This window comes from Equus quagga, chromosome 21 (genome assembly GCF_021613505.1).
Source record: "Equus quagga isolate Etosha38 chromosome 21, UCLA_HA_Equagga_1.0, whole genome shotgun sequence".
Classification (NCBI taxonomy): domain Eukaryota; kingdom Metazoa; phylum Chordata; class Mammalia; order Perissodactyla; family Equidae; genus Equus; species Equus quagga.
This window is the reverse complement of record NC_060287.1, coordinates 28,883,105-28,909,927: the sequence shown is the minus strand read 5'-3', so window position 1 is coordinate 28,909,927 and position 26,823 is coordinate 28,883,105. Positions and strand designations below refer to the sequence as shown.

Below are 26,823 nucleotides of genomic sequence, written 5' to 3'. Positions count from 1 at the left end.
TTTGTAAAATAGTTAGGACCAAACAATAGATATTTATGTCCTAACAACTTTAGTAGCTGCTTGAAAAAAATATTGCAAACAAATTGAAAATAATTTATTTCCTTTGTAAATAACCACAGTTATTTACTAATGGGATGTGTGTGCCTGTTGTGGGCTGAAGAGCTTTTCAGACCTTGGGATCAGATTGGACAGAACCATCCTCATTTCCTGTTCTGTATTGATTTTGAAGTGGTACTTGGTTTTCATCATAGCAACCACTGAAAACCCACCTTCACAAAGATATGGTGTCATCAAAGGAATGTATTCCAATCTGATGTTAAAATTCTGAACTACCTCAAGCTAATAGTTTGGGCAGTGTCCAACATATGATGAGTATCTCCATGTTTCCTTCAATTTAAAATATCCTGCAGCTTTCCTGGGAGTTTGCTGAAGTGTCCTGGAGCATCTCAGCATGCAGTATAGGAGCTGTGGCATTAGAAATGCTTTATTTCATTTAATTCTGTGCATTGTGCTTTTATCCCCATTTCACAATGTGGAAACTGAGGCTTGGAGAGATTAAATAACTGCTCCAATGACATAGCCTTACCATTTGATTTTTTCACTGTAATTATTATTTGTGCTGTTGTGAGGGTGCTGGTTATTATTTTTGGGTTTGGGGAATGAAGAATGAAAAGAGAATGCCACTAGAAGATTTTAAAGTTGGTTGAAATTGGTAGCATTTTCTAATGAGGGAAACATTAAACTTGCTGTGTTTTTGCCTACAGATTATTAATATATAAGATAGGAAACATGGTTTGATTTAGAGTTAGGTCATTAAAAACATAGAAACATAAAGTTTGTTTGCTGGGCTAAGTTAAATGTCAGGTTCTAGAATTTTGGCTGACAAATGTAGTAGGTGGTGATGACAGGCAGTGTGCATAGTTTTTTTTTTTTAATTGCGAAATGCTGCCAGTCAGCATGATTGCCCTTTAGATAAGTTGCAGTATCTTATCTCTTTTTAAGAAAAATTTTCAAGTTGAGAGAAGTGACTTTTTCTAGTTGACTTTTTCTGCACAGAAATAATGAAATTTAGACTTGTTATATATCATTTTATGTAAGGGTTGCAAAAATTCATTTTCTTTTTGTGAATAATTTTTGGAATGTTCATATTTAATAGAAAAGAAAATAAACAGCAACTTAAATATCAGTGCTTTAAAAAAAAAAATCAACTTCTCTCTTCTGTCCTGGCCCGGATGGCAGGATTAGCCTACTAATGTAGGGCCAAGCTAGTAGTTCCTAAGTGCTTTCATTTCTTTACCACATAACTTTACTACAAGGGAATAAAAGGTAAAGGCAAAATTTCTTTCTCACTGAACAGTGACACCTGTTATGTGACTTTTTATTCTACAATTTCAGGTCTATCAGATGTTCTGAATTGTCCTTTAAAAGATAACTAGGCCAGGACTATAAGAGGATGTTCACTTCTGACCATGATGGTATAACAGGAACTGGATTTACCCTCCTACCTTAAATAAGAGCAACTGCAACAACAAAACAAACAAAATACATGAAACAATTCTCAGACATCGAACAATAGGCAGCACAAGATACTGATCCCAAGAGAAGGAAAACAAATGAGTTGAGCCTTACGATTGCTTCAGTTATTGCCTCGAGAGCTTCCAGGCTGCAGCAGTAGCAGGATGAACCCAAACAGAGCCTGGCAGTCTCCCTCAGTTGAGGAGACAGAGTAGGGACTTTGGGGAAGCAAGGCAGTTAGAATTCTCGGGACTGAGTAGCAGAGAGGAGACAGCTTCATGGAGAGTTCCAGAGATGTGTAGAGAGTTCCCCTGGAGACGTCAGCTGAGTACTGGTCAGTGCCAGAGTGTGAGGAAGCTGCCTGAGGCAGGGAAAGAACCACCAAAAAGGAGCAGACAAAAATTCCTGGAGCTCACACAGGGCTGGGAATAGTTCATATTCTAAACAGCCCGAGTGGAGAAATCTTTCAGTAGTTGGGCAGTTGGGTTGAATCCTCAGGAGGGTACATTGCTTTAGTATTGGGGCAAAGCAGCCTCAGCCTGAATGCCTCTACGGATCTGTCTGACAGAGCAGCTGTTTCCAAATGACTTGATTTCTAAATAACCTAACTGGACTCCAGAGCAAAGTTTAAGAATATTTATAAGAATACAAAATATATTACACATGTATCCAGCATTCCACCTGTAAAATTCACAATGTCTGACATTCAGTTAAAAATTACCATGTGTGCAAAGAAGCAGGAAAATAGACTGCATAATGAGAAGAGTCAATCTGTAGAAACAGATGCTAAAATTAATAAGGACATTAAAACAGCTATTATAAATATACTCCATATGTTCAAGAAGTACAGGAGAGAATGAGCCTTTTAAGGAGAGACATGAGAAATGTGGAAGACCCAAATCAGACCTCTAGAAATGAAAGTAACAATATCTGAAATGAAAAATACACTCAGAGGGATTGAGAGATTAGTGTGGAGTAAATAGCGAATTTGAAGACAGAATATTAGAAACAACGCAAAATGAAAGACAAAAAAGATGAAAATAAATAAACAGAGCATCAGTGGGCTGTGGGACAACTTCAGGTGGCCCAGGGTATATGTCTAATTGGATTCCTAGAAGGAAGGGAGTGGGGCAGGAACATATTTGAAGAAATTTGATGGAAACTATAAATCCACAGATCCAAGAAGCTAAATGAATCCTAAGCAGAAGAAACAGGAAGAAAACTATACCCAAATACATAATCAAATTGCTTGAAACCACTGATACAGGGAAAAGTCTTAAAAGCAGCCCAAGATAAAAAAGACATATGTACAGAAGAATGAAGATACAGATGATGATAGACTTTTCTTCAAGAAACAGTCCAAGTCAGAAGACGTAGAGCAAGAGCTTTAAAGTAGTGAAAGGGAAAAAAATCCCCCAAAACTGTCCACCCAGGCTTCTGTATGTAACCACAAAGCTGATGTGAAGACTCTTTCAGATATGCAAAAGCTAAAAAAAGCCAGTTGTAATAGGCAGCAGTTTAAATAGTATTGCTTTTCTTTGCATCTAGTGCCAACATTTTCAAAAATTCTGAAGTGGTAAAGTCTGAATCAGTGAAATTTTGTTATTTAGTTATGTTTAAACTGTAAGTTTGAAAGAAGCATAAAGAGTGGAGTGGACTAGTGCAATTGGCGTTAGCCTCTTTAGAATGCCAAAACGAGGTATCGCTTTAAAAATTATATATATTTTTACTGCTGACAATTTAAATTTGGTTGAGTTTTTTACTGTTTGTTAATAAAGCATTTGTTTTCATCTGTTTCCACTAAAATAGATTTTGCAAGTGTAAGCCATTGTTCCTCTGTGATGGTACATAATATAAGCACACGTATTCACATTGGAGTGCATTTCATAGCCACTGAACTAGTCAAATTACTGTGAGTAATTTGGCATTTGGAGAGATGAATTAATTCCTCTTGGTCAGTTGGACACTATTTAATTACTCCCTCAGTTTGGGTTGAAAGACTTTATATGCCCTTTAATTCCTGGATGATTTTGAGATAACTAAGTCAGTGAAAAGAAAAAATAAAAACCAGAATGTTTCTTATTAAGTTATTGGCTAAACCATTAAATATTCCTATATATTGAATATTATTAAAATACCCTCTTCCATTTTATTATAGCCCTCTTCTATGACTTTATATATATAAAGTGTGTTTACTTATATAAACCACGTCTTAGCAATAAATATTTATCATGGATTGTGTTTCATTTTATTCACTGGTAGACCATGGGATTGCTGTAGTCTGTTGAATACCTTACTGAAATGTAGATAAAGTCTTTTAATATCTTGTGGACCATGTGCAAAGTATAGGCAGGTGAATCTTATAATTAAGTAAATTTCTAGCTGATTGTACATTAGTGCTCATTAGTGGTCTGTCCTTGGTCAACATTGAGGATATGTCTGGCCCATCTTGTTTAACAGTTTCATCATTCTCTTGGAGAATGGGGTAGACAGTATGGTTATCAGATTTGTAGATGTTGCAAAACTGTGTGGGACTGATACAGATCTAGGTAGAATAATTATTTGCTTTGGATGGCACAGTCGAGATCCAGCTTTTTCAAACTGAGATAATGGGTTAGAACCCACAAAATGAAAATGCACTTCCCCTTTTAGTGGATCATTTTGAGTTTTGTGTCTGTTCCTGAACCAGCTGCTATGGCTACAGGGATATCATGTACTATTTGAATCAAGCAGATGATGGGCAAAAGAAGATAGAAATTACAATGATTGTCTGAGTTCCCATAATATCCCAACCTGTACGGTGGCTACATAATAAGGAGGGGTTGGAGTAGATATGGGGTGGACAGTCACATTGACCACTGCATTCCTTCAAACTAGATCCTCCTTTTTTTTTTTTTTGAGGAAGATTAGCCCTTAGCTAACATCTGCTGCCAATCCTCCTCTTTTCGCTGAAGAAGACTGGCCCTGAGCTAACATCTGTGCCTATCGTCCTCTATTTTATATGTGGGATGCCTGCCACAGCACGGCTTGACAAGTGGTGTGTAGATCCGCACCTGGGATCCAAATCGGCAAAAGCCCAGGCTGTCGAAGTGGAACATGTAAACTTAACGGCTGCACCACCGGGCCGACCTCAAACCCCCTCTTCATTCAGTCTTCCTTATTTCAGTGGGTTTTACTCCATCCACCTAGTTGTTTAACCCAAAACTTAAGAATCACTGTCTACACCTCCTTCTCTCTCACTTCACACATTCTTACCAGATCCGGTCAGCTCAACCTCCTAATTTCATTGAGAGTCCATTCACTTCATTGTTGTAGCTGTTTCTACCCCAGTCAAGCCATTGGAGTCTCTTTCTTGGACTGTTATTATAGCCTCCCTACCTGGTCTCCCTGCTTCCACTCCCTCACCCACTCTCCAATCTTTTTAAAAACACAGTTTAGATCGTATTGTTTCCCTGCTTAAAACCCTTCAGTGGTTGGCTACTGAAGTTAAATTCCAAACTCTTTAAAATGCCCACAATAAAATCAGCGAGTTCCTGCCTCCATCTTCAGTCTTAGGCTTTTTGCCTCTTGGTTTCTGTGTTTCAGCCACATTGGCCTTCTTTGAAAGGTTCTGAATGTACCAAATTCTTTCTGGTCTCAGGGTCTTCACATATACTGTTCCTTCTGCTTAAAATTTTATTTTTTAAAATAAACTTCTTCACACATGAGAAAAAGTATGTAAATCATAAACGTACAACTTGATAAATTATTGTAGAGTGAACATACCTATGTTACCACTACCAGGTTGAGAAATAGAAAATTATCACTAGCTTTTCAGAAGATTCCCTCATGTTCTTTCCCAGTTATTATCTCCACCATGATCTTCAAAGATAATCACTGTCCTCACTTCTTACATCATAGATTAGTTTTATCTGGTTTTCAACTTAACCTAAACGGAAGCATTCAATATGTATTCTGTTGTGTTTGGCTTCTTTCACTCAATGTTATATATGGGAGATCATCCATGTTGTAGCATATGGCAGTAGTTTATTCATTTTCATTGCTATGTAGTATTCCATTATATGAATAGTCCAGTATTTGTTCTGTTGACATTTGCTTTATTTCCAGTTTTTTCTATTATGAGTGACATTAGTATGCACATCCTTGTACATGTCTTTTGGTACACATATCTGCACTTTTCTGTTGGGTATATTCTTGGGAATGGAATTGCTGGGTCATACAGGGTATGTGTATATTGCCTAGAACATTTTTGCCCCACGCCTCATTTGGCTAACTTCCTGTTTATTCTTTAGGTCTCAGCTTAAAGATCACTTCCTCAGGCAGGCAGGCCTCTTAAACCACTACCCTCCCCCAACAAACCATTTTAAATTCAGTCCTACTGTTGCAGTCCGTTGGAACTTCATCATAGTACTTACTAGAATTTATAATTTTGCATTTGTAGGATTTAAAAAATGCCTCTTCCTAATAGAAGGTATTGGGGCACTGACCTTTTTTATTCCCAGAACCTTGTGAGGGTCCTGTTACATGGTAGGCATTCAGTAAATATTTGTTGCATGAGTGAGTAAGAGGTTATTTATATTTTGAAATGTTGGCAAGTTTGGAATGTGTAGTTTATCCAGAACATTAATTTTCATAGTTTACTGTCTCTCAGCTGGAATTTTAATTATTATACAAAGTAAACCTTTCCCTTTTAAAATAATTTTTCTCTTTATGTATGATGAAATGGAAAGAGGCTTTACTGCCAGCTAGTTATATGATCTTGGATGAATCACCTAATCTCTAGTCTTTTTCTTCTGAAAATGAGTAGCTTGGACTGCATGATCTCTAGGATTCTCTGACTAGAGGCCCTCTGGTACTACACCAAAGTGCTACCTGCATGCAAATAAGCTGACCACAAACTGCCGTGCATGCAACCACAGGCAAATTGTGATTCTAGGAAGATCGTACTAATTTGTAATCCTGTTTTCACATTCTGATTGACTTTCTTTAGCTTGGTTTTTGTATCAGCTAAAGAAAGATGGTCTATTCCCCATTTAGAAGATTTGAGCCACAGCAGGATGTTGACATTGGATAGCAGGACCTTCACTGGGTAGCTTAATTATTTAGTTTGAATTATTGTAATTCATCACAAGTTAGAGAAATTTACATTTAAATTTAATCCTCAAAATATCACTTAAATTAAAAACAAATGACTTTTAAATTATCTGATGATCTTAGGTAATAAGTTAATTTTGTTTCTTTTCATTCAGATGGTGGAGTTAGCAATTCAGGTGTGATCACCATGTGACCATTATTCCGTGTTTAATAAGCCTCTGTTTTAGGGTCACAGCTCATGAAAATTAAGGAGTCGGTATATGATTATGTTTTTGCCTGAATTTCCATAGTCTGATCTTAGGCTTCATTATTTGCCTTAAATACTGATTTGAGAATGGAGGATGTAATACCAACAATGCTGAATAATGCCAGTTATGTCATATGACATAGTGCTATAAAAGTAAGTCACTCTAGCAAAGAATGGTGTTGAATACTGTGATAGAGAACAATTAGTTTGTTGAATTTTGATAGGAAACAATTGATATATTTATACTCTGAATGTTTTCTGTAGCCTATAAATAGGTCATCTCTACAGCTTCTGTTTTCATTACTTTCCTCTAGCTGAAATAGGAAATGTTGTAGGTTAGGTGTGCTTTCAGTCATGAATTTGCTTTCAGTTAAAAGAACTTTGAAAACATGCACAGAGCTAAAATAATGAATAAGTTATCCGAATTAAGTTATAGGATATCACTACCTCCTGGCTTTATGTAGTTTTAAAAGTTTCTTAATCTCTTCTGTGATGAGCAAAGGTGAGCTTATTATTTTCCAAGGATAGTTTCAACAGAGTAGGATATTAAAGCTAAGCTATTTAGAATGAATGAAGGAAAGCATTTATGACAGGGTATAGCAACGTTTATCCTTCCTAGGGTCTGCATTCTGGAATTGCCAAGGCTTTTCCTTTCCCAATTTATTGTATATTTATTACTTGATGAATATATGATAGCTTTGGGAAGAGCGGGCCATGGAGCCATTCTCAAGGTTGTAGGACTTAATTGCTCTCTTCCAAGTTTGTAAAAGTCCCAATGTCCATTGAACTTTTGACTAATACACCTCTGGGCTAGGGTAGTTGGAAGAAAGTACCTCTCTGATCGCTTAGAATTCCTGTCGCCTCTGCTCTCTCACTGGCTGGCCAGCGTTATCTTGTCTTCTCTCTTTTGTGAATTTATCCAGTATGCCAAAGAATGTTGTCAAAATAAATTTTACCATTTTATTTTGGGAGGTATCGAACATTCATCAAAGAAGAGAGAAGATTGTCATTGATTCCCATGTGTCTGTCACCCAGCCTCAAGGATTATTAACTCATGATATTAACTAGTATCAAGGATTATTAACACATTAACTTGGGTTTATCTGTATCTCTTGTCCACTGTCTCCCACTCCCCATTTATTTTGAAGTAAATCTCAAATGTCATTTAATTTCATCCGTAAATATTTTTATAGGAATAAATGTTTATGGCACATATTTTATTTTGCTTTTAATTCTATTTTCTGACCTTATTCATATTTATATATTCACTAGGGCTAGAATCACTGGGCCTTCACTTTATCGGTTCTAATGTTGTGAAGATGTGTTAAAAAATATAGCTGTTAATTGTAAATTTATGCTTAAGATAGCTTTGTGTTCTCAGGAAATGTGTGTTGACGTTAGATTGAAGACTAAGAAAAGATCTAAAGCATGATTGAAAGAAAGTGTTGAATGTGACACGAGAAGAGTTTTCCCTTTTAAAATAAGCTGTTGAGCTAGTTAGGTACCACTGATCCCTGTGGTGTCATAAGGAGTAACTTCAGAAGTCAGGTTCACCTTCCTGGGGAGCTACAGAGACACAGCCCTCCTTACCTCAGCCGAGCTGCTGAGGATCTTGATGGGCTCAGAGTTACTCCCCCAACAGTGGTATTCTTGGACACTCATACCTACTTGTGGTTGAAATCAGTAACTTGTAAAAAGAAAGGTTTGTTTTTCCTAACATTTTGTTTGTTTAAAAACACCAACATGAAGAGGAGAAAAAAAATACAAACGTCTCTACAAATAACAGTCTATTCCGCTCATTGAATGCACAGGAGATACCTTGAAAGACGACACTCATACGGAGTGACCTGAGCTTCCTTCTGTATCACCATATCACCTGAACTCTCATTTCTGCTCATTCTTTAGTTTCCTCTGAGCTCTCCACACACCCTGCCATTTATAAACAACACTAGTTAAACCCTGGTTAGCAGTCCTTTAACAATACCTGTATTTCTCACCCTCACCTTCCAACTCCCACCCTCACACCCCACCGCAGACAGCACATTTGAAAATTTCCAGACATTACTATGAAGAATTGTTCAACTTCAATAATGATAGAGCATTCAGATACTATCAATGGTAAGGTAAAATGTTTATCTTTTTATGTATTATTTTAAAACTAACAAAACATTCCCTTTTGTGCTGCAAGCTCTCAATTTATTTTTGTCTATTAGATGAATACTTAACAGCTGCAGTGTTCAAAGTTTCTGTGTTAGGTTGCTATTAGATATAAAGAAATGAGACCTAGTTTCTATTGCGATTAATATACAGGTGTCTGTGGTATAAATCAGAGAGAACAAAGAGATATTCTTCCAGCCAGAGTGATCAGGGACAACTTCAGGAAGAAAGTGGCATCTAGTTAAATTTTGAAAGATGGGTAATATTTGGAAACGCAAAGATGACTAAAGGGTGTTCCAGATGGAAAGAATAATGGGAACAAAGGAAGAGAGGGAAAGGAATGTGGAGCATGTGGAAAGGGCAATGTGGTATTCATTTTGGCCGAAGCATGGGACGCAAGAGGGGAGTATTAAGGGAAAAAGAAAGATGAGGATGGATTGAGTAAAGTATTCACAAATACTGTTTTATGTAAAGGTTATACACATTATTTTAAAGCATTATGGCTTTCTTATTTTAAGTAATCTCTTTATACTGGAGGATTCTCAAATTATTTTCTAGAATAAAATTACCAGAGAAATGGGACAATAATTTAATTAGGTTCCTCCCTCTTACATCATTTCTCATGTTTCTCTATATTTCATGGAGCTCCATAAAATAAGAGTCTTTCTTTTCCCCATTAAAAAAAGTATATGGGGAGGGGATAGCATGGTATTATAAGAGTTTATCTTAGTGACATTTAGAGATAAAAGCTTCTTAATTTAGGAAGATGCACATGTATTTTTAAAATTTAATTTTGCTGATTACATTTAATTTTTTTTAATTTTGAAACAATTTCAACCATACAGAAAAGTTGAAGTTCAGTACAAAGAACTTTTTTTTCTGAACTATTTAAGAGTAAGTTGCTGACATGATGCTCTATCACCCCTAAATACTTTATTACATATTTCTTAGAAAGATGTTCTCCTGCATAACTACAATATAACCATAAAAAAATTACCGTTGATACCTTACTGTTGTCTAATCCTCAGACTCCATTGAAGGTCATCACTTGTCCAACAATGTCTTTCATAGCAAAAGGATCCAGTTCAATTTTATACATTTTATTTAGTTGTCATGTCTCTCTAGTCTCCTTAAATCTGGAAAAATTCCTAAGTCTTTGGCATTTATGACTTTACAGCTTTTGAAAATGAAGGCCAGTTGTTTTGTAGAATGTCCTTCACTTGGGGTTTGTCTATGGTTCCTCATGCTCAGATTCAGGTTATACATCTTGACAGGAATATTACAGAAGTGGTGCTGTGTTCTTTTCATTGTGTCCTGTCAGGTGGCACTCAGTTTTGACATGTCCCATTACTGTTGGTGTTCACTTTGATTACTTGGGTTAAGGTGGTGTCTGCCAGGTGGTTCTGGCAGGCCCTTTTTCCCTTCAGAATTAGTAAATGTTTGGAGGTAAAGTGCATCGAGACTGTGTACTATCCCATTTCTCTTCACACTTTCAATTTTTGGGCTTATTCATTGAGTTATAATCTGTTTCTCTTATAATTTATTTTGATGCTCAAATTGTCCCAGATTTCGCCAGTAGAAGCTCCTTCAAGATGGCTTCTGCATTTTTCTCACATCTGCATTCTCTGAATACACCCTTACTTCCTGGCACAAGAATATGTTTCAGGCTCATTTTATCCCTGCCCTTGCTCTGGAATCAGCCATTTCTCCAAGGAGTCCTAGTTCCTTTTGGTGGAGAATGGTATTAGAAAACAAGATCTGGCTACTAGGTATGCTCATTGCCATTGGTGTATTGCTGATTGCAGGTCGTGTCAATGGATAGAGCTAAGGAGAATATGTAAGTATGTATGTGTGTCTATATATAATTATGCACACTCATTTGTATCTATGTCTGTCTGTCTAGAAAACTGTGAATTGACACTGGTAACTCCAGTTCCTGTCAACACTGCAGTGTCCATTCGAGTTTTCTCTCTTTCCGTGTTTGCATTCCTCTTCTGTGACAATGAGAAACCTGGCTCCCAGGATCCTTGATCATTCCCCTGTATATAACTACTCTCCTATTGCCACTGCAGGCTGCTCCTTCACACGGATGCCTTTCTCATTTCGCTGGGGTTCCAACACCCTGCCCTGGGCTTCCCCCCGGTGCACCCTGCCCTCCCCACCCTTCTCAAGTTCCAGCATACTATGCCAGGCTGCTCTCAACGTCTCTGGGTAGACAACACCCCTGTCACTCCACTCAGACTTCAATTGTCTTGGGCCAGGCTGCCCCTCCCCGCAAGTAGATGCCCTCTTTCCCTCCCTCTGGCTTCATCTCCATGCACAGGGCCATCCTTCTTACTCTACCGGGGCTCCAACAGCCTTCCGAGGACCTTCCTCCGTTCTTCGCCAAACCTCTGAAGCATATGTGGAAAAACAGGAAAACTTACCTACAGTCCTTTAGATAAAAAAGATACATAGGAAGAAAACACTCCATTTTCTCTTAGGAGATTGGAAGTGTCTAGAGTTAAAAATGCTTATGGCTCTGAAATTTCATTCATCCATTCACTGAACATAGAATTATTGAACTCCTCTTGAGTGCCAGGCCCTGAGCAAGGCTGCTGGGGATAGGGCAGTGAACTAGACAAAGCCCCTCCCTCCCGAAGCTGCATTCTCTGACTCTGGCTGTTTAAGCTTTGGCAAGTTGGTAACCTCTCTAAGCCTGTTTCCTTATATGTCAAATGGAAAGAGTAGTAGTTTTGCTCATGGGGTTCTTGTGAAAATTGAATAATTCATGAAAAATCCCTAGCTCCCAGTGTTAGTTACTGTCCTAATCATCATGGAAACAATACACAGGTACCTCAGTTGAAAAACAGTATTTGTCCCTCTAAAAATAATTTTTATGTTTCATTTAATATTTTGAGGAGAAACCAAAAAATTCCTGGCAGGGAAAAATGACATCTCATCTACTCTGAATTACTTTTCCTTTCCTTTAGCATACTTTTATCTAAGAATATACGCTGTTCGTTCAAATTGTGTGCATGTGTGTGTGTCTGTCATGTTTCCTGAGTCTCAGAATATAAGACAAAAGCATCAATAACTAAGCAGCATGACATGTTTGTTTGTCATGTTTGAATCAGGTGACAGTCTAATAGGTGAGTCTTCATTGGGTCTGAGAGACATGATATATTCATATATTTAGAGCACAGTTAACAAAAAGGTAATTATTATGCGTTATTAGAAGAGAACATTTTGTTGCATGGTAATTTAAGTTATAAAATGACTTTGTTTTCTAAGGGAAGATGATGACAATATTAAAAATATTTTTTCTGGGGCTGGCCCCGTGGCCGAGTGGTTAAGTTCGTGCGCTCCGCTGCAGGCGGCCCAGTGTTTCGTTAGTTCGAATCCTGGGCGCGGACATGGCACTGCTCATCGGACCACGCTGAGGCGGCGTCCCACATGCCACAACTAGAAGAACCCACAACGAAGAATACACAACTATGTACCGGGGGTCTTTGGGGAGAAAAAGGAAAAAATAAAAAAATCTTTAAAAAAAAAAAAATTTTTTTCTTTTTAACTCTTACTAGCTGCTGGTATTTGAACCCAAATGATTCCTGCTGAAAGTGATACCCCTAATAATTTCTATCTTACTGTGCTAGTGATGGTATTGTAAATGCATATGGTATGTAACTTGTAAAACTCTGGAATATTTCCCCTGGAAGCCATGCCTCTGTCATCAGAGAGATAACAAATCTCTAACCTTGGCTTTTGTGTACCTGTGGAAGTCTTAACGAGGCAGTATTTAGGGGAAGGCAATCCTGTTTTGCTTTATAAAACATAGTTAAAATTTCTGTTGTGATGTTTTACCTTTGTGTTCCTTGTCATTGAATGTTAGGAGTAACTATTCTATAAACATGGTATAATAATAATAATAGGAACTCTAGGAATGCAGAATGAAATAGAAATCTCTGTAACTTTAATGGCTTGGTGAAGTCTTCTCCACTCCCTAATTTCATATGGGGCAGTCTGATAAAGATAAAGGTCCACACCTAATAATAAACCTATTAGAGAATTGTGACAGTGTCAGCTAGTTGAGTGATGGAGTCATTGTCAACCAGCAGAGCACAACTCATTTGAAGGCAGAAGTGGGATAACTAGGAAACAGTGTCAGCATAGATGGTCTGAGAAGAGGTGAAACAGGCAAGGAAAGTGAGAAGGTCTGTAGAACCTTAGAGAAGAATTTCAAGGCAAAGGAAAGATCTCTAGTGCCAAGTACTAAAGAGTATCAGGCAAAGCAGTAGGCTGAGAAGATAGCCTACCCCCTTTTTTTGTGAAGAAGATTGGCCCTGAGCTAACATCTGTTGCCAGTCTTCCTCTTTTTGCTCGAGGAAGATGTTTCCTGAGCTAACGTCTGTGCCAATCTTCCTCTACTTTGTATATGGGATGCCGCCACAGCGTGGCTGGATGAGGGATGTGTAGGTCTGTACCGGGATGTGAAGTGCACAAACTTAACTACTACACCTGGCTGGCCCAAAGATAGCCCTTTTGTTAGCAATAGAGATTGGTAGGAAGTGGAAAGGCCATAAGGGTCTGCTTACATGCTTTTCTAATGTGGAACATACCAGTATTGCCAACATGTACTGGAATTCTATGTTGTAGATGAAAGAGGATAGGGAAAAGGGGCTAAGCGTAAGAGATATGAGGTAAACGAGGATTGAACCCATCAGCCAGGAGGTGAGTTGGGGGGGTGTGGTGCGGAGAGTGGAAAAGGGAGAGCAGTAGAGGAGGAAAGAACTGGAAGGGAAAGGACAGAATGAGAAAGAGGATCAGATCTTTCTGGATTTCTAGGCTTTAGAATGTGTTGTCATTTTCCTGTAAGATACTAGCTGTGGCTTATATTTCTTTGGTTCTTTGTCAAATTTTTAATTTGTATTTGCTAAGAAGTAGGAAGGTTTTTCCTGTAAAGCTTCAAGATTTGTTTTTTGTTTTTTTCTCAGTAGAACAACCACAGCAGCCTGCCCTAGGGAAATTATTCCGTGGGTTATGTTTAGCAAGATAACATTAACTTTATGGCAGAAGAAACTGATCAAGACAAAGGCCACACTGAAGATTCCCCTGTTCCTGTGCTAAACTGTGTGGTCAAGGATTGACATTAGTTTCCCTTGTTTAAACGTTACTCAATCTTCTGTGTTTCAAGCATGATTCTAAGTGTCAGGGATAAAAGGAGGAATAGGATAGTTCCTACCCTCAAGGAGCAGGCTGGCTAATGGGAGAGACAAGTGATGAGTATATATAAAATGTTTTGGCATCAAGAAGAAGGAGCACTCTGAAAGAACTGTGCCTGGAGAAGTAAAGAAAGGTTTCCAGAAAGTGACTGTGTGCCTATATTTTTATGTGGTGAAAAGAATTTTGCCAAGAGGCAAAGGTTGGAGTAAAGCCTTGCAGGCAGAAGCTAGATTGTTGTGCAAAGGTGTGAAAGTGAAAGTGTTTGGGCAATGGTGAGAGTTTACTGCGATTAGAGCATAGGATGCTTAGGGTGGGAGAAAGAGGAGAGAAATGAAAAATGAAGCAGAAAAGATATGTTGAGGCCGGATTCTGGAAGATTCCTTGTTAAGGAGTTGGGTGTTGTCCTATAGGGGAAGTCATAACACAGGGTGTTACTGATATTGAGAGTAAGCAAACAGATTAGTGAGACAGAGAAGAAAATTGAAAAGCAACTTCCAAAACGTGAATATTGTTGAAGGTAGTACTTCAGGTCAGTGGGAGAGGATGGATTAATTAATAGATGGTGCTGGAATAATTTGTTAATTTTTTGGAAAGAACAATCAAGTTACCAGTTTGAAAAAATATTTTATGCAATGCATTTATGTTAAGAATATCAGATTTAGATTTAGAAAATTTTGGTTGAAACTCTTTTATAGCTAAATAGAATCTGATGTTTTGGGTTGTTTTTCTTACCCTAAAACTTTTTTTTTGTAGCATCTGCAGAAAAAGAGGCAATCAAGGGTACATACTCCAAAGTACTGGATGCTTATGGACTCTTAGGTGTTTTACGATTAAATCTTGGTAAGTTTATTATTAAATATAATTTACTTTTTCATTTCTATTTTTGTAATTTTAAGAATTTGAGAGAGACTACCTATGTATGATTTCAGACTCCATGTTGGAGCTATAAGTGTGGTAACATCTTCTAACCCTTAATTAAGCCAATCTTGGGATAATGTTTCCTGCCCAAAAGGGCATGCTCCATGCTCAGGCTCTGGTGATTTTAAGTTCTAGAGACAGCATCCTGTTTGAACACTTTAAGAAACTGGTATCAGTTGTCCAAGGAGAAAATCAGGGCAGTGACCTTTTCCTTTGCTTTAGTGAATTTAGGAAAAGATGTCCGTGGGAACCACACTGATTTCCCTGGTTTATAGTGGAAAGGACATCTATTTTGTGTTCAGAAGGTCTCAGGTTGAGCCTGCCTCTGCCATTTAATTTCACCATGGGCTGCAAAGTAACCTTTGTGATTACCAGTTAGATTATCTATAATGATGTCACCTTGAAGTGTGGCCCAAGGACTGGTACCATTCCATGAACTGTTTTGTTATTGGTCTGTGATAAGGAGCTTGCACCATCATGCAAATCATGGCTTCTTCCTTCATTGATAAAGTCTTACTATGGGAAAAAAAAAAAATGTCAGCTATACCAAACTGTGAACTTGATGTAGTTGATTCCCATTCTGGAACACACACCTTTTCTCATTGTGAACTGGTGACAGTTCATGGAACATACTTTGAGGAGCACTGGTCCATAAAATGGAGATTTGCCATTTGTTATGAATTTATCACATGTGAAGATATGGGCCTAGGTGTCTAACTAATACTGTCTTAGGTAATCCTCATGGCCCAGAGAGATTTGTTTTAATCCCCTTTCATAAGGGAGGATATCTCAGGTTGTTTTAATCCTATTTCATAAGGGAGAATATCTCAGATGGCTATGTTAACACACTGAAGTTCTTACAGATAATAAGTAGTGGAGCTGAAATTCAGGGCCACTTCTGCCTACGTCCAAATCTTTGCTCAAAGTACACCACTGCTGAATTCTACCTTCATACTAATTTCATAGGATTTTTGTCAAAATTAGATGGACTAAATCTCTATGAATTTTTCTAAACTAAATTGCTTTATAAATTGTTACCAGGGACTTTTTGCCCCATTTGGTCATCATCAGCTCATGTTTACATATCATTTCTCCAACTTTACCATTTACAAAGAACTCTTACATTCATTGTCTTATCTGAACTTCCTAACGATCAAACAAATAGAGGAAAGGTAGGGAAGATAACACATGCATTTTTTTATTTGGTAAATTTTCTATAGCCTCATATTAAATAGAGGAACTGTGTCATAAATGTGAGATTATTCTGTTAATGTTTAAATGTTTCGTTATACTAAATGTATGTAAACAAGGATTTTTTTCAACTTTTGCCAAAATCTAGTTATGAACTTAAACATGTCCCTGATAAGTTTAAAATAACCACAATGTCAGATTTAAAAAGATGGAGACACAGAAGAAAGTTGAAAGGAACTTTGAATAGCTTGAGAAACATTGGGACTTTTCATCCAATTAAATCTTTGTTTTTTGCAGGTGATACTATGTTACATTATCTGGTCCTAGTCACTGGATGTATGTCTGTTGGAAAAATTCAAGAATCTGAAGTTTTCCGAGTTACTTCCACTGAATTTATATCACTACGAATTGATTCTTCAGATGAGGACCGCATTTCAGAAGTGCGAAAAGTTTTGAATTCAGGAAACTTTTATTTTGCATGGTCTGCATCTGGAGTCAGTTTAGATCTGAGTCTTAATGCACACCGTAGCGTGCAAGAACACACAACTGATAATAGATTTTTCTGGTGAGTTGTGTTACATTTTTTCCCTTTGTCATCATGTGCTGTGCAGTAGCTTGGTGATTTGGGGCATAGTAGGTTTAATAGTTATTTTTGGAGACACAGGGTTGGGCATTGCTGATTGAGCACACCACTCTTGCCTGCTCCAGAATGCTCTGCAGAGCATAGCAGGCATCCACTCTCAGTTTATTGACGTTGTCCTGTGTCATGAAATCCACTTACTGTCCTTGATCTAGACTGACCTTTCATTTCAAAAATGTATTTAAAATGTTTATTTGAAAATTAGGAATGAATTCGTTGTAAGAGAATTACATTACTCATATTTACTATTCTTAGTTTTGAGATCTTGTCTCTGGCAGTATTGCCTTTCTAAGCCAACGTTCCCTTATCATTTTTAATTTTAAGGTTGTTAAGTAGATGATCTTGGTTTAAGAGCAACAGACTATGGAGTAGTAGTATACTAGGATAAAGTGTAGTATTATAATAAAATAAGGCTTAAGTAGGTAAGTGTGATCTATTTCACGATTGTGCATAAATGTGCTATATTCTAAGTATGCACAAATGGTAAGCAGAACACATGACTAGACTTAGTGTTGCTTTATTGGAGCAGACCATATTTCTAGTATAGTTGTTCTCTTGTCCACAATCAGTGTTGGTGTTGACTTTTTTCCTTAATACAATGTACAAATTATGTTTTATTATATTTACATATGTTCTAAGGCCAAAGTCCAGAACTGTCTGCTCTCAGCGTCCCTCAGTAGTTCAGATTCAAGATATTCCCTCGTATATTTTCTCTCCCTCCCAATTGGCCGGCTACCTGTATAACCTTGGAGTAGCACTTTCAGTTCTGACCTTTTTGCCCTGGGGGTCAGAGGGCTCAAGGTCAGCAACAGCGTTAGGCTAGGAAACTAACCTGAGAGCAACAGCTTGGTCACCCTCTAGCTCACATGGAATTGTCTTGGCCCAGAGTAGTGACATGTGGGAGAAGGGAGGGCAGAATGACAAAAGGTTGTAGAGCATTGTAGTCAGAAACTTGGAGCCTGGCAAGGGAGTAGACGATGGTGGGGGGCGGGGAGGGGAGGTTGTGATTCGGATGAGTGGATATGGAGTCCTGTCTGCTCATGTCAACCCTACACTTTTTCTGAGGGAAGAGACATTAACGTCCCTGAAAAAGGTAAAGGTGTTGCAGCTGGGCTTAGGGCAACTGTCCTTACCGTTTTTTTCCCTCCTCATTCGTACTCCAGATTCCTTAGCTTGAGAGAGCAAAGCTTTCCTGCCATAATTAGAAGTCCAAGCAGGTGCTGATGCATTGCCTAAATGGTCAGCAATCAAGTGTAATTACTAAGTGTAATGAGTAGGAATAATTCATCTCATTCCATTCAATTAAGGGTGGAAGTAGGAGCAAATTTAGGTACAGATTGAAGGAGTTTATCCAGCAGGAGGCAGATTGAACAAAGGGAAGGCTAAAACACCGCTGGTGAATTTTGCTCATTTTAAAATTTTGCAATTTTGCTAGGTATTGGCATTCTTTATTTTTTTAATTTATTTTTTGTTTTATTGAGGTTGTAATAGTTTATAACATTGTGAAATTTCAGTTGTACATTGTTATTTGTCAGTCACTGTATATAAGTGCCCCTTTACCCCTTGTCTTGTTACTGTTCTCAGAGGATGGCTTTCAGTTTTTCCCAGTTGAGTACAATGTTGGCTGTGGGTCTGTCATATATGGCCTTTGTTATGTTGAGGTAGTTTCCTTCTATATACCTATTTTATTGAGAGTTTTTATTATAAATGGATGTTGGATCTTGTCAAATGCTTTATCTGCGTCTATTGAGATGCCATGTGATTTTTATTCCTCATTTTCTTAATGTGGTGTATCACATTGATTGCTTTGTGAATGTTGAACCATCCCTGCATTCTTGGTATAAATACCACTTGATAATGGTGTATGATCCTTTTAATGGATTGCTGTATTCAGTTTGCCAATATTTTGTTGAGGATTTCTGCATCTATGTTCATCAGCGATATTGGCCTGTAATTTTCCTTCTTTGTGTTGTTCTTGTCTAGCTTTGGGATCAAGGTGATGTTGGCCTCATAAAATGTATAAGGAAGTGTTCTGTCTTCTTCAATTTTTTGGAATAGTTTGAGAAGAATAGGTACTAAATCTTCCTTGAATGTTTGGTAGAATTCTCCAGAGAAGCCATCTCGTCCTGGACTTTTATTTTTTGGGAGGTTTTTGATTACTATTTCAGTCTGTTTACTTATGATTAGTCTATTCAGATTCTCTGTTTCTTCTTGGTTCGGTTTTGGGAGGTTGTATGAGTCTAAGAATTTATTCATTTCTTCTAGATTGTCCAGTTTGTTGGCGTATAGTTTTTCATAGTATTCTGTTATAATCCTCTGTATTGCTGTGGTATCTCTTGTAATTTCTCCTCTTTCAGTTCTAATTTTATTTATTGGAGCCTTCTCTCTTTTTTTCTTAGTCTGGCTAAGGGTTTGTCAATTTTGTTTATCGTCTCAAAGAACTAGTTCTTTGTTTCATTGATCCTTTTTACTGTTTTCTTGGTTTCAATTTAATTTATTTCTGCTCTAATGTTTATTATTTCCCTCCTTCTGCTGACTTTGGGCTTTGTTTCTTCTTCTTCTTTTTATTTTTTTTTTGAGGAAGATTAGCCCTGAGCTAACTACTGCCAGTCTTCCTCTTTTTGCTGAGGAAGCCTGGCCCTGAGCTAACATCTGTGCCCATCTTCCTCTACTTTATATGTGCGATGCCTACCACAGCATGGCGTGCCAAGCGGTGACATGTCCACACCCGGGATCCGAACCAGTGAACCCCGGGCCGCTGAGAAGCGGAACGTGTGAACTTAACCGCTGCGGCACCGGGCCGGCTCCCTATTCTTCTTCTTCTAGTCTGTTAGGTGTAGTTTAAGATTGCTTATTTGGGATTTTTCTTGTTTGTTAAGGTGGACCTGTATTGCTATGAATTTCTCTCTTAGGACCACTTTTGCTGCATTCCATATGAGTTAGTATGGTGTATTTTCATTCTCATTTGTCTCCAGGTATTTTTTGATTTCTCCTTTAATTTCTTCAATGATCCATTGGTTGTTCAGTAGCATGTTGTTTAGTCTTCACATATTTGTCACTTTCCCAGATTTTTTCTTTAGTTGATTTCTAGTTTCATATGCTTATGGTTGGAAAAGATGCTTGATATGATTTCAGTCTTCTTAAATTTATTGGGGCTTGCTTTGTTTCCCAACATAGGGTCTGTCTTTGAGAATGTTCCATGGGCACTTCAGAAGAATCTGTATTCTGCTGGTTTTGGATGGATCTGTTAAGTCCATCTGGTCTAGTTTTTCATTTAGTTCCACTATTGTTGAATTTCTCTATGGATGATCTATCCATTGATGTAAGTGGGGTGTTAAGATCCCCTACTATTATTATGTGGCTGTTAATGTCTCCTTTTAGGTCAATTAATAGTTGCTTTATGTACTTTGGTGCTCCTGTATTAGGTGCATATATAAGTGTTATATCCTCTTGGTGGAGTGTCCCTTTTATCATTATAGGCTGACCCTCTTTATCTCTCATTGCCCTTTTTATCTTGAAGTCTACTTTTTCTGATACAAGTATTGCAACACCTGCTTTCTTTTGTTTGCCATTAGCTTGGAGTGTCGTCTTCCATCCCTTCACTCTAAGCCTGTGTTTGTCTTTAGAGCTGAGATGTATTTCCTAGGGGCAGCATATTATTGGGTCTTGTTTTTTAATCCATTCAGCCACTCTGTGTCTTTTGATTGGGAAGTTCAATCCATTAACATTTAGAGTGATTATTGATATATGAGGCCCTATTGCTGCCATTTTATCACTTGTTTTCTGGTTCTATATTTCCCTTGTTTCTTGTCCCATGTGTTTTGGACTGCCAAGGATTGGCATTCTTGAGGTGCACTTTACAAGAAAAATGAAACCTTTTAGAATCTGTTGTGAATACCCTTGCAGTTTAGGAGAAATATTTTCCAGTATGTAGCCAAGTAAGTTTTGTAGCCAGAGAGTGGCCAATACCTATAAAATCCAGGTAGTTTTACTGTGTTAGAGATTTGAAGCTGCTGCTGATTGAGGGTTGTGTATTAAATTTAAATAGAATTAAAACAGCAACACATTGACAGCAAAGAAAAATGAAAACTAACAGCAGAGAGAGAAACTCTTCCTGAACAAATCTATAAGATCATGCTTCTATTTCACTGGGGACAAGTAAGTGTCTTATACCTCTGCCGTGACATGAGACTGAGCTGTGGTGTCTGGAAATACTGGATCACAATTGGTTTGAGCTTTGCCTCTGATCAGTGTAGGTAGTAGTAAAGTATGGAAGCTTGTGTCCTTGTGTTTTTTAAATAAATAGTGGTCATTGGATTTAACTTTCAGTGGTAATCTCACCACTCATTTATATTCCAATATGCTTTCTTAAATGGATAAGAAGGGATGGGATTATTGATGCTTTACCAGAACTGCTTATGGCCACCACCTGCTGCCTCTGTCCTAAGGAGGGAGTTGGGGACTATTGCTCTAGCAGTATTGCTGTATATTAATGATATTAGTGACCCTGAGGCTTCAAGAAAATTCTGTTACTTTTTTTTTTATACCTTTAAGACAACAAGATAGTGCAGAGCACTTAAGAAAGATTCCCATTTAAAATGGTAGGAGAGTTTTAAAATTCAGAGAACCAAGTTTCACTATTATAGAAACTTCACTTTTGTAAGGCATGCTGTTATCTGAAAATACCAGATATGAAGTTTTTCTGCACAGTGGTATATTTTCCATGGCGGTAGATTGGTTAGGAGCTTCACATGTGTTCTTTGGAGGACTAAGGTTCTAGTAGAAGCTCCTCAGGAGGCCGTCAGCAGGGTCAGAAGATGGCCAACATGGCAGGACTCCAACCCCTGTCCCTGCTTTAGCCACAGTGACTCTGCTTCTATCTGTTTTGTAATCATCAGGCTTCTGCTTGGTTGTTTGAATAAAACCTTTCGCCCTGAAAAAGTTTGGAAACCAAGCACCGTCTGTTACCTAGAATGCTAAAAGTATTTGGAGCAATGGAAAACTCTAGGCTTGCATTAATACAGTAGCTGCTAGGCCATCTGACTATTTAAATTAATTAAAATAAAGCCTTATAAAAGTCAAGCCTAAAAAGTAGAGCTTTATAAAGTGGGGTGGGGATGTTTGTATGAAATCCTTTTTGGAAAAGTTAGGTTGTAATTACCTTATATAAAAGGCAACAGAAATGGGGCGCAGATACTAAAAACATAAGAGATATGCTTCTGTTCTATGGACTATGGATCACATACCTAGAGATCTCATTTGTAGCCCTATCTTCTGATTCCTCGCATAGTAACTGTAAATGAATTGATTTATTTTTGGTGCTGTTTAATTTAATAGCGTTAAAATTAATGTTCCAGGAGCACTGTTTTAACTTGCGCTGTGTTACCTACTGCTCAAGAAGCTAATGCAGTTCTTTCTTTTTCTGCTAGGAATCAGTCTTTGCACCTGCATCTCAAGCACTATGGTGTGAATTGTGATGACTGGTTATTACGCCTCATGTGTGGGGGAGTAGAAATCAGAACAATTTATGCTGCTCATAAACAGGCAAAGGCTTGCCTCATTTCCAGACTAAGCTGTGAACGAGCTGGGACCAGGTTTAACGTCCGGGGAACAAATGATGATGGTCACGTCGCTAATTTTGTAGAAACAGAACAGGTATAGAGTGTTTTGTTTTGCTTAGTTTGTATAAATGATAGAATAACAGATTTATATTTGATTCAGAACTCACTTGACATTTGTAATGTCATTTTATGGTTGTTCTTGGCTATTTATTGGCCTTAAGAAAAACTTTCCTAAAACAAACTTACTTAGGTATGGCTCTTCAAGTAGGTAACAAGAGTTTACTTATTAGCATGGCATTGTCAGTGCTCTATGTTTTGGTATTGAATTTAAAAATCCTCAATTATAGTTCTAGACAACTTAAGAAAAGAGTTTTTCTGTGAAATTAAATCAAACCCAACTCTTAAAGGTGAATATATGTACCATCTAAAATGAAAAGCTATGATGTTTTTGGCTATGAAACTATATAATTGTAAATTCAGGCCATATCCCCAGCCCAACTCAGTTCTTCAAATTAGTTTTCAAAAAACAGAGAAAGCTAAAGAAAAAATTAAATGAAATATAAAAGTATGTGTGTAAAATATTGAGATGTAAAAGGAATTCCTTTTTAAAAGTTGTGATTCTTATACAATATATTTTTACTATTTTCTTGGTTAATATATAGAGAAGTATCACTAATTGAAAAAATCAAACTTATTTAGTAGCCTATTTTGAATATTTTGTAGGACACTTTGTATGTAAGAGATGGGTCAGAAGATATAACTAGTGTGCAACAGATGTTAGTAACTTTGCCTTCTAATGCAAAGGTACCGACTTTGTGGAAATATTTTACATATTGCTTTTCTCTGTAGGTTGTGTACTTAGATGACTCTGTGTCTTCCTTCATACAAATCCGGGGGTCTGTCCCATTGTTCTGGGAGCAACCGGGATTGCAGGTATGTGTTGGACATTGTTTTGTTTTGTTTTTTCTCTTGAATATTTTCCATATTTTCTAAGCTTTCAGGATAGTTCATTAGTTTATTGAATAGTTCTGTCATTCAATTTAATATTACCTGGATTCACAAATGAGTGTCTAAGTACAGAGTTGCTAGAATTGTCTTAGCTATTTTTCCTTTAATATTCTTTCAAATATCTATAGAAATTCAGCTGCTGTATTTAATATTAAAATTTTGATGTTTTTATAGTGCATTGATTTTCAAAGTGTTTCCATATTTACTATCTCAGTATCTTTGTATATAGCAATTTAATCTCTTTAGGCAGAAGAATATAGTAGTTAAAAAAAAGCTTCTGGAGCTGGCCCCGTGGCCTAGTGGTTTAGTTCGGTGCTCTCTACTTTGGTGGCCCAGGTTCCATTCCCAGGCACAGACCTATACCACTCGTTGGTGGCCATGCTGTGGTGGTGATCCACATACAAACTAGAGGAAGATTGGCACAGATGTTAGCATAGGGTGACTCTTTCTCAAGCAAAAAGAGGAAGATGGGCAACAAATGTTAGCTCAGGGCAAATCTTCCTCAGTGAAAAAAAAAACGTCTGAAACGAGACTTCTCAGTTAGCATCCTTACTCTACTACTGCTAGCTGTGTGATCTTGGGCAAGTGATTTAACCTCTTTGTGTCTCAGTTTTCCTATCTGTAAAGTGGGAGTAATAATATTAGTAGTTCCTACTTCATAGGGTTGTTGTAAGGATGAAATGGAAAGTACTGAGAATAGCGTCTGGCACACACAGCCAGCACTGTGTAAGGGTTAGCTACTGTTGTTGTCAATAATATATCTGCTCCTGAAATTTTACTTTGTAATTTGTAGTGCCCTGTCATCTTTACTATGTCCTCTGACTTGCTTTCTGATCTTTTTTTTTAAACTTTCTTGATATAAATATCTGATCATTAAAATATGTTTTTTCAATGTAAGGTCATAATATTAGCTTGCCCATAATCGTATGATTTTGCATTTTATTTTTATTGAAAAATATTTAGTCCCTAAAAGTGTAAGTTATTTTCATTTTAGGCTTCTAGTATATTTTGTCTAGTAAATTTTATGCCTCAACCTATACAGTATAGAGAAAATGGACAAAAAATTCTTGCCTCCTTTTAGTTCACAGCTGGATTTCTGATACATTTTAGGATGGTTTTTATTGTGAAGGAAAATTACAGATCACTTGAATCTTTTCAATATTGCAGTTTAAGACAGGCCAGGAATTAACAAGGATTAACACTTATACTGCTTGGTAAAATTCTTGAGTTCTTGTCTGTTATTTTGGCTTGTTTAGGTTTTCTTTTTGGCACGTAGGGGTAACTTAAAATAGACGTCTCTCTCCCCACATCTCTCTTGGGGAGGAATCCCAACCCTACTCAACTTCTAAGCTTTCGTGGTCAGAGAAGCGCCGTTTGGAATATTTGCTTTAAGAACATTCCTAAAGCCCTGTTTTGATGCAAGGTGAATCCTTTTGCTTTAGAGACAAGCTAGTGTAAGAGATTCTGGTACCTTGTTTATGGGCCCTCTGTTATACTGCTTTCTGGGTTATTTTGTTAAGAGGTTCAGAATTACAGTGTTTGATTATTCGGTAAGATTGGATCCTGAGTAGTTTTATTGAGGGGTCCTCCTGGGTAGGACTTCCTTCCCACTTCCTTCTGCATTGTGTGACCTGCCCACGCAGATAGTCTGGCTGGCTAACGTCATATGCTTATGGGCTGAAAACTACAGATTTTGAAACCATGGTAGAGATAGTAATTTTCGAGACATTGAGACAGTCCAACAGTTCTGCTAAATTGTCACTGAACTGACGTATTGTTGGGTTGGGTTGAGCATTGACTCAGCACTTCTCAATTTAGGTAAGTAGTTTTTTTAATTGAAGTATAATTGGCATACAATATTCTAGTAGTTTCAGGTGTATATCATAGTGATTTGATATTTATATACATTATGAAATATTCATCACAATAAGTCTAGTCACCATCTGTCAATTTACAAAGTTATTACAATATTACTTGCTGTATTCCCTATGCTCTACAGTACATCCCCTTGACTGACTTTATAACTGCAAGTGTGTACCTCTTAATCTCCTTCACCTACTTTGCCTGCCCACCCCCTACCCCCACCTGTCTACCTCACACCTGTCAGAGTCACTACTAGCAAAAAGACAAAAAATAAGTGTTGGTGAGGATGTGGAAAAGAGGGAATCCTCGTACACTGTTGATGAAAATGTAAACTGGTGCAGCCACTATGGAAAACAGTATGGATGTTCCTTAAAAAATTAAAAATAAAACTACCATACGACCCAGCAATTCTACTTCTGGGTATTTATCTGAAGAAAAGGAAAACTAATTCGAAGAGATATGTGCACCCCTATGTTGATTGTAGCATTATTTGCAATAGCCAAGATATGGAAGCAACCTAAGTATCTATCGATAGATTAATGGATAAAGAATCCACACATACACATAAAGAAAAACACACAGACATACATAAAATGAAATATTACTCAACCATAAAAAGAATGACATCTTGCTATTTATGACAACATGGATGGACCTTGAGGGAATTATGCTAATTGAAGTAAATCAGACAGAGAAAGACAAATACTGTATGATTTCACTTGTATGTGGAATCTGAAAAACAGACTCATAGATACAGGAAACAAACTGGTAGCTTAGTAGTTTTTAAAAACAGCCTTTCTTTGAACAGGAGTGGATTAGTTTCATGAGTCTTTTACAGCAAAACATTTTCTCCATCATTCTAAAAGAGTAGGTGATAGAGGAATGAAAATATTTAATTGATTTAAAAAAACTGAAAAAATAGATAGTGATTTTTAAAAATAAAAATACCAAGTCCAAAAATTAATTTTCCCATAGAAGACAAACAGGGGCTTTTGACTTAGAGTGGTTGGAAATGGTGTTAGGTGTTGTGTGTAGTCTTGGGACTGAAATTTATTATAGGGAATCCTTGAAGTTAGTGTTGCCTAGTGAGATGTCCCATTTCAGAAGTCATGGACAGAGAATCTTTAGATAGTTGTCCCTTGACTTGCCTCTTATCCTCCATGATTATTCCTCTGAGGTTTTCTTTTCTTTTCTTTTTCTTTTTAAAGATGGGCACCTGGGCTAACAACTGTTGCCAGTCCTTTTTTTTTTTTCCTGATTTATCTCCCCTACCCCCACTCCCCCCGCCCCGTACACAGTTGTGTATCCTAGTTGCAGGTCCTTCTAGTTGTGGGATGTGGGACGCCGCCTCAATGTGGCCTCACGAGCGGTGCCATGTCTGCACCCAGGATCCGAACCCTGGGCCACCGCAGCAGAGCGCATGAACT

At 37.5% G+C, this 26,823-nt stretch overlaps 1 protein-coding gene across 9 annotated transcripts in view; it reads left to right on the top strand.

Moving 5' to 3' along the window:
• The window catches only part of LOC124231362 (synaptojanin-1-like), an 88,749-nt gene that overhangs the window by 6,255 nt on the left and 55,671 nt on the right, over positions 1-26,823 (top strand). For all 9 annotated transcript variants that reach the window (XM_046648135.1, XM_046648133.1, XM_046648138.1 and 6 more), the window contains exons 3-6: positions 14,969-15,055; positions 16,622-16,889; positions 22,394-22,619; positions 23,375-23,458. In XM_046648135.1, the coding sequence (XP_046504091.1) occupies positions 14,969-15,055; positions 16,622-16,889; positions 22,394-22,619; positions 23,375-23,458 (665 nt within the window). The remainder of the gene's footprint in view (positions 1-14,968; positions 15,056-16,621; positions 16,890-22,393; positions 22,620-23,374; positions 23,459-26,823) is intronic.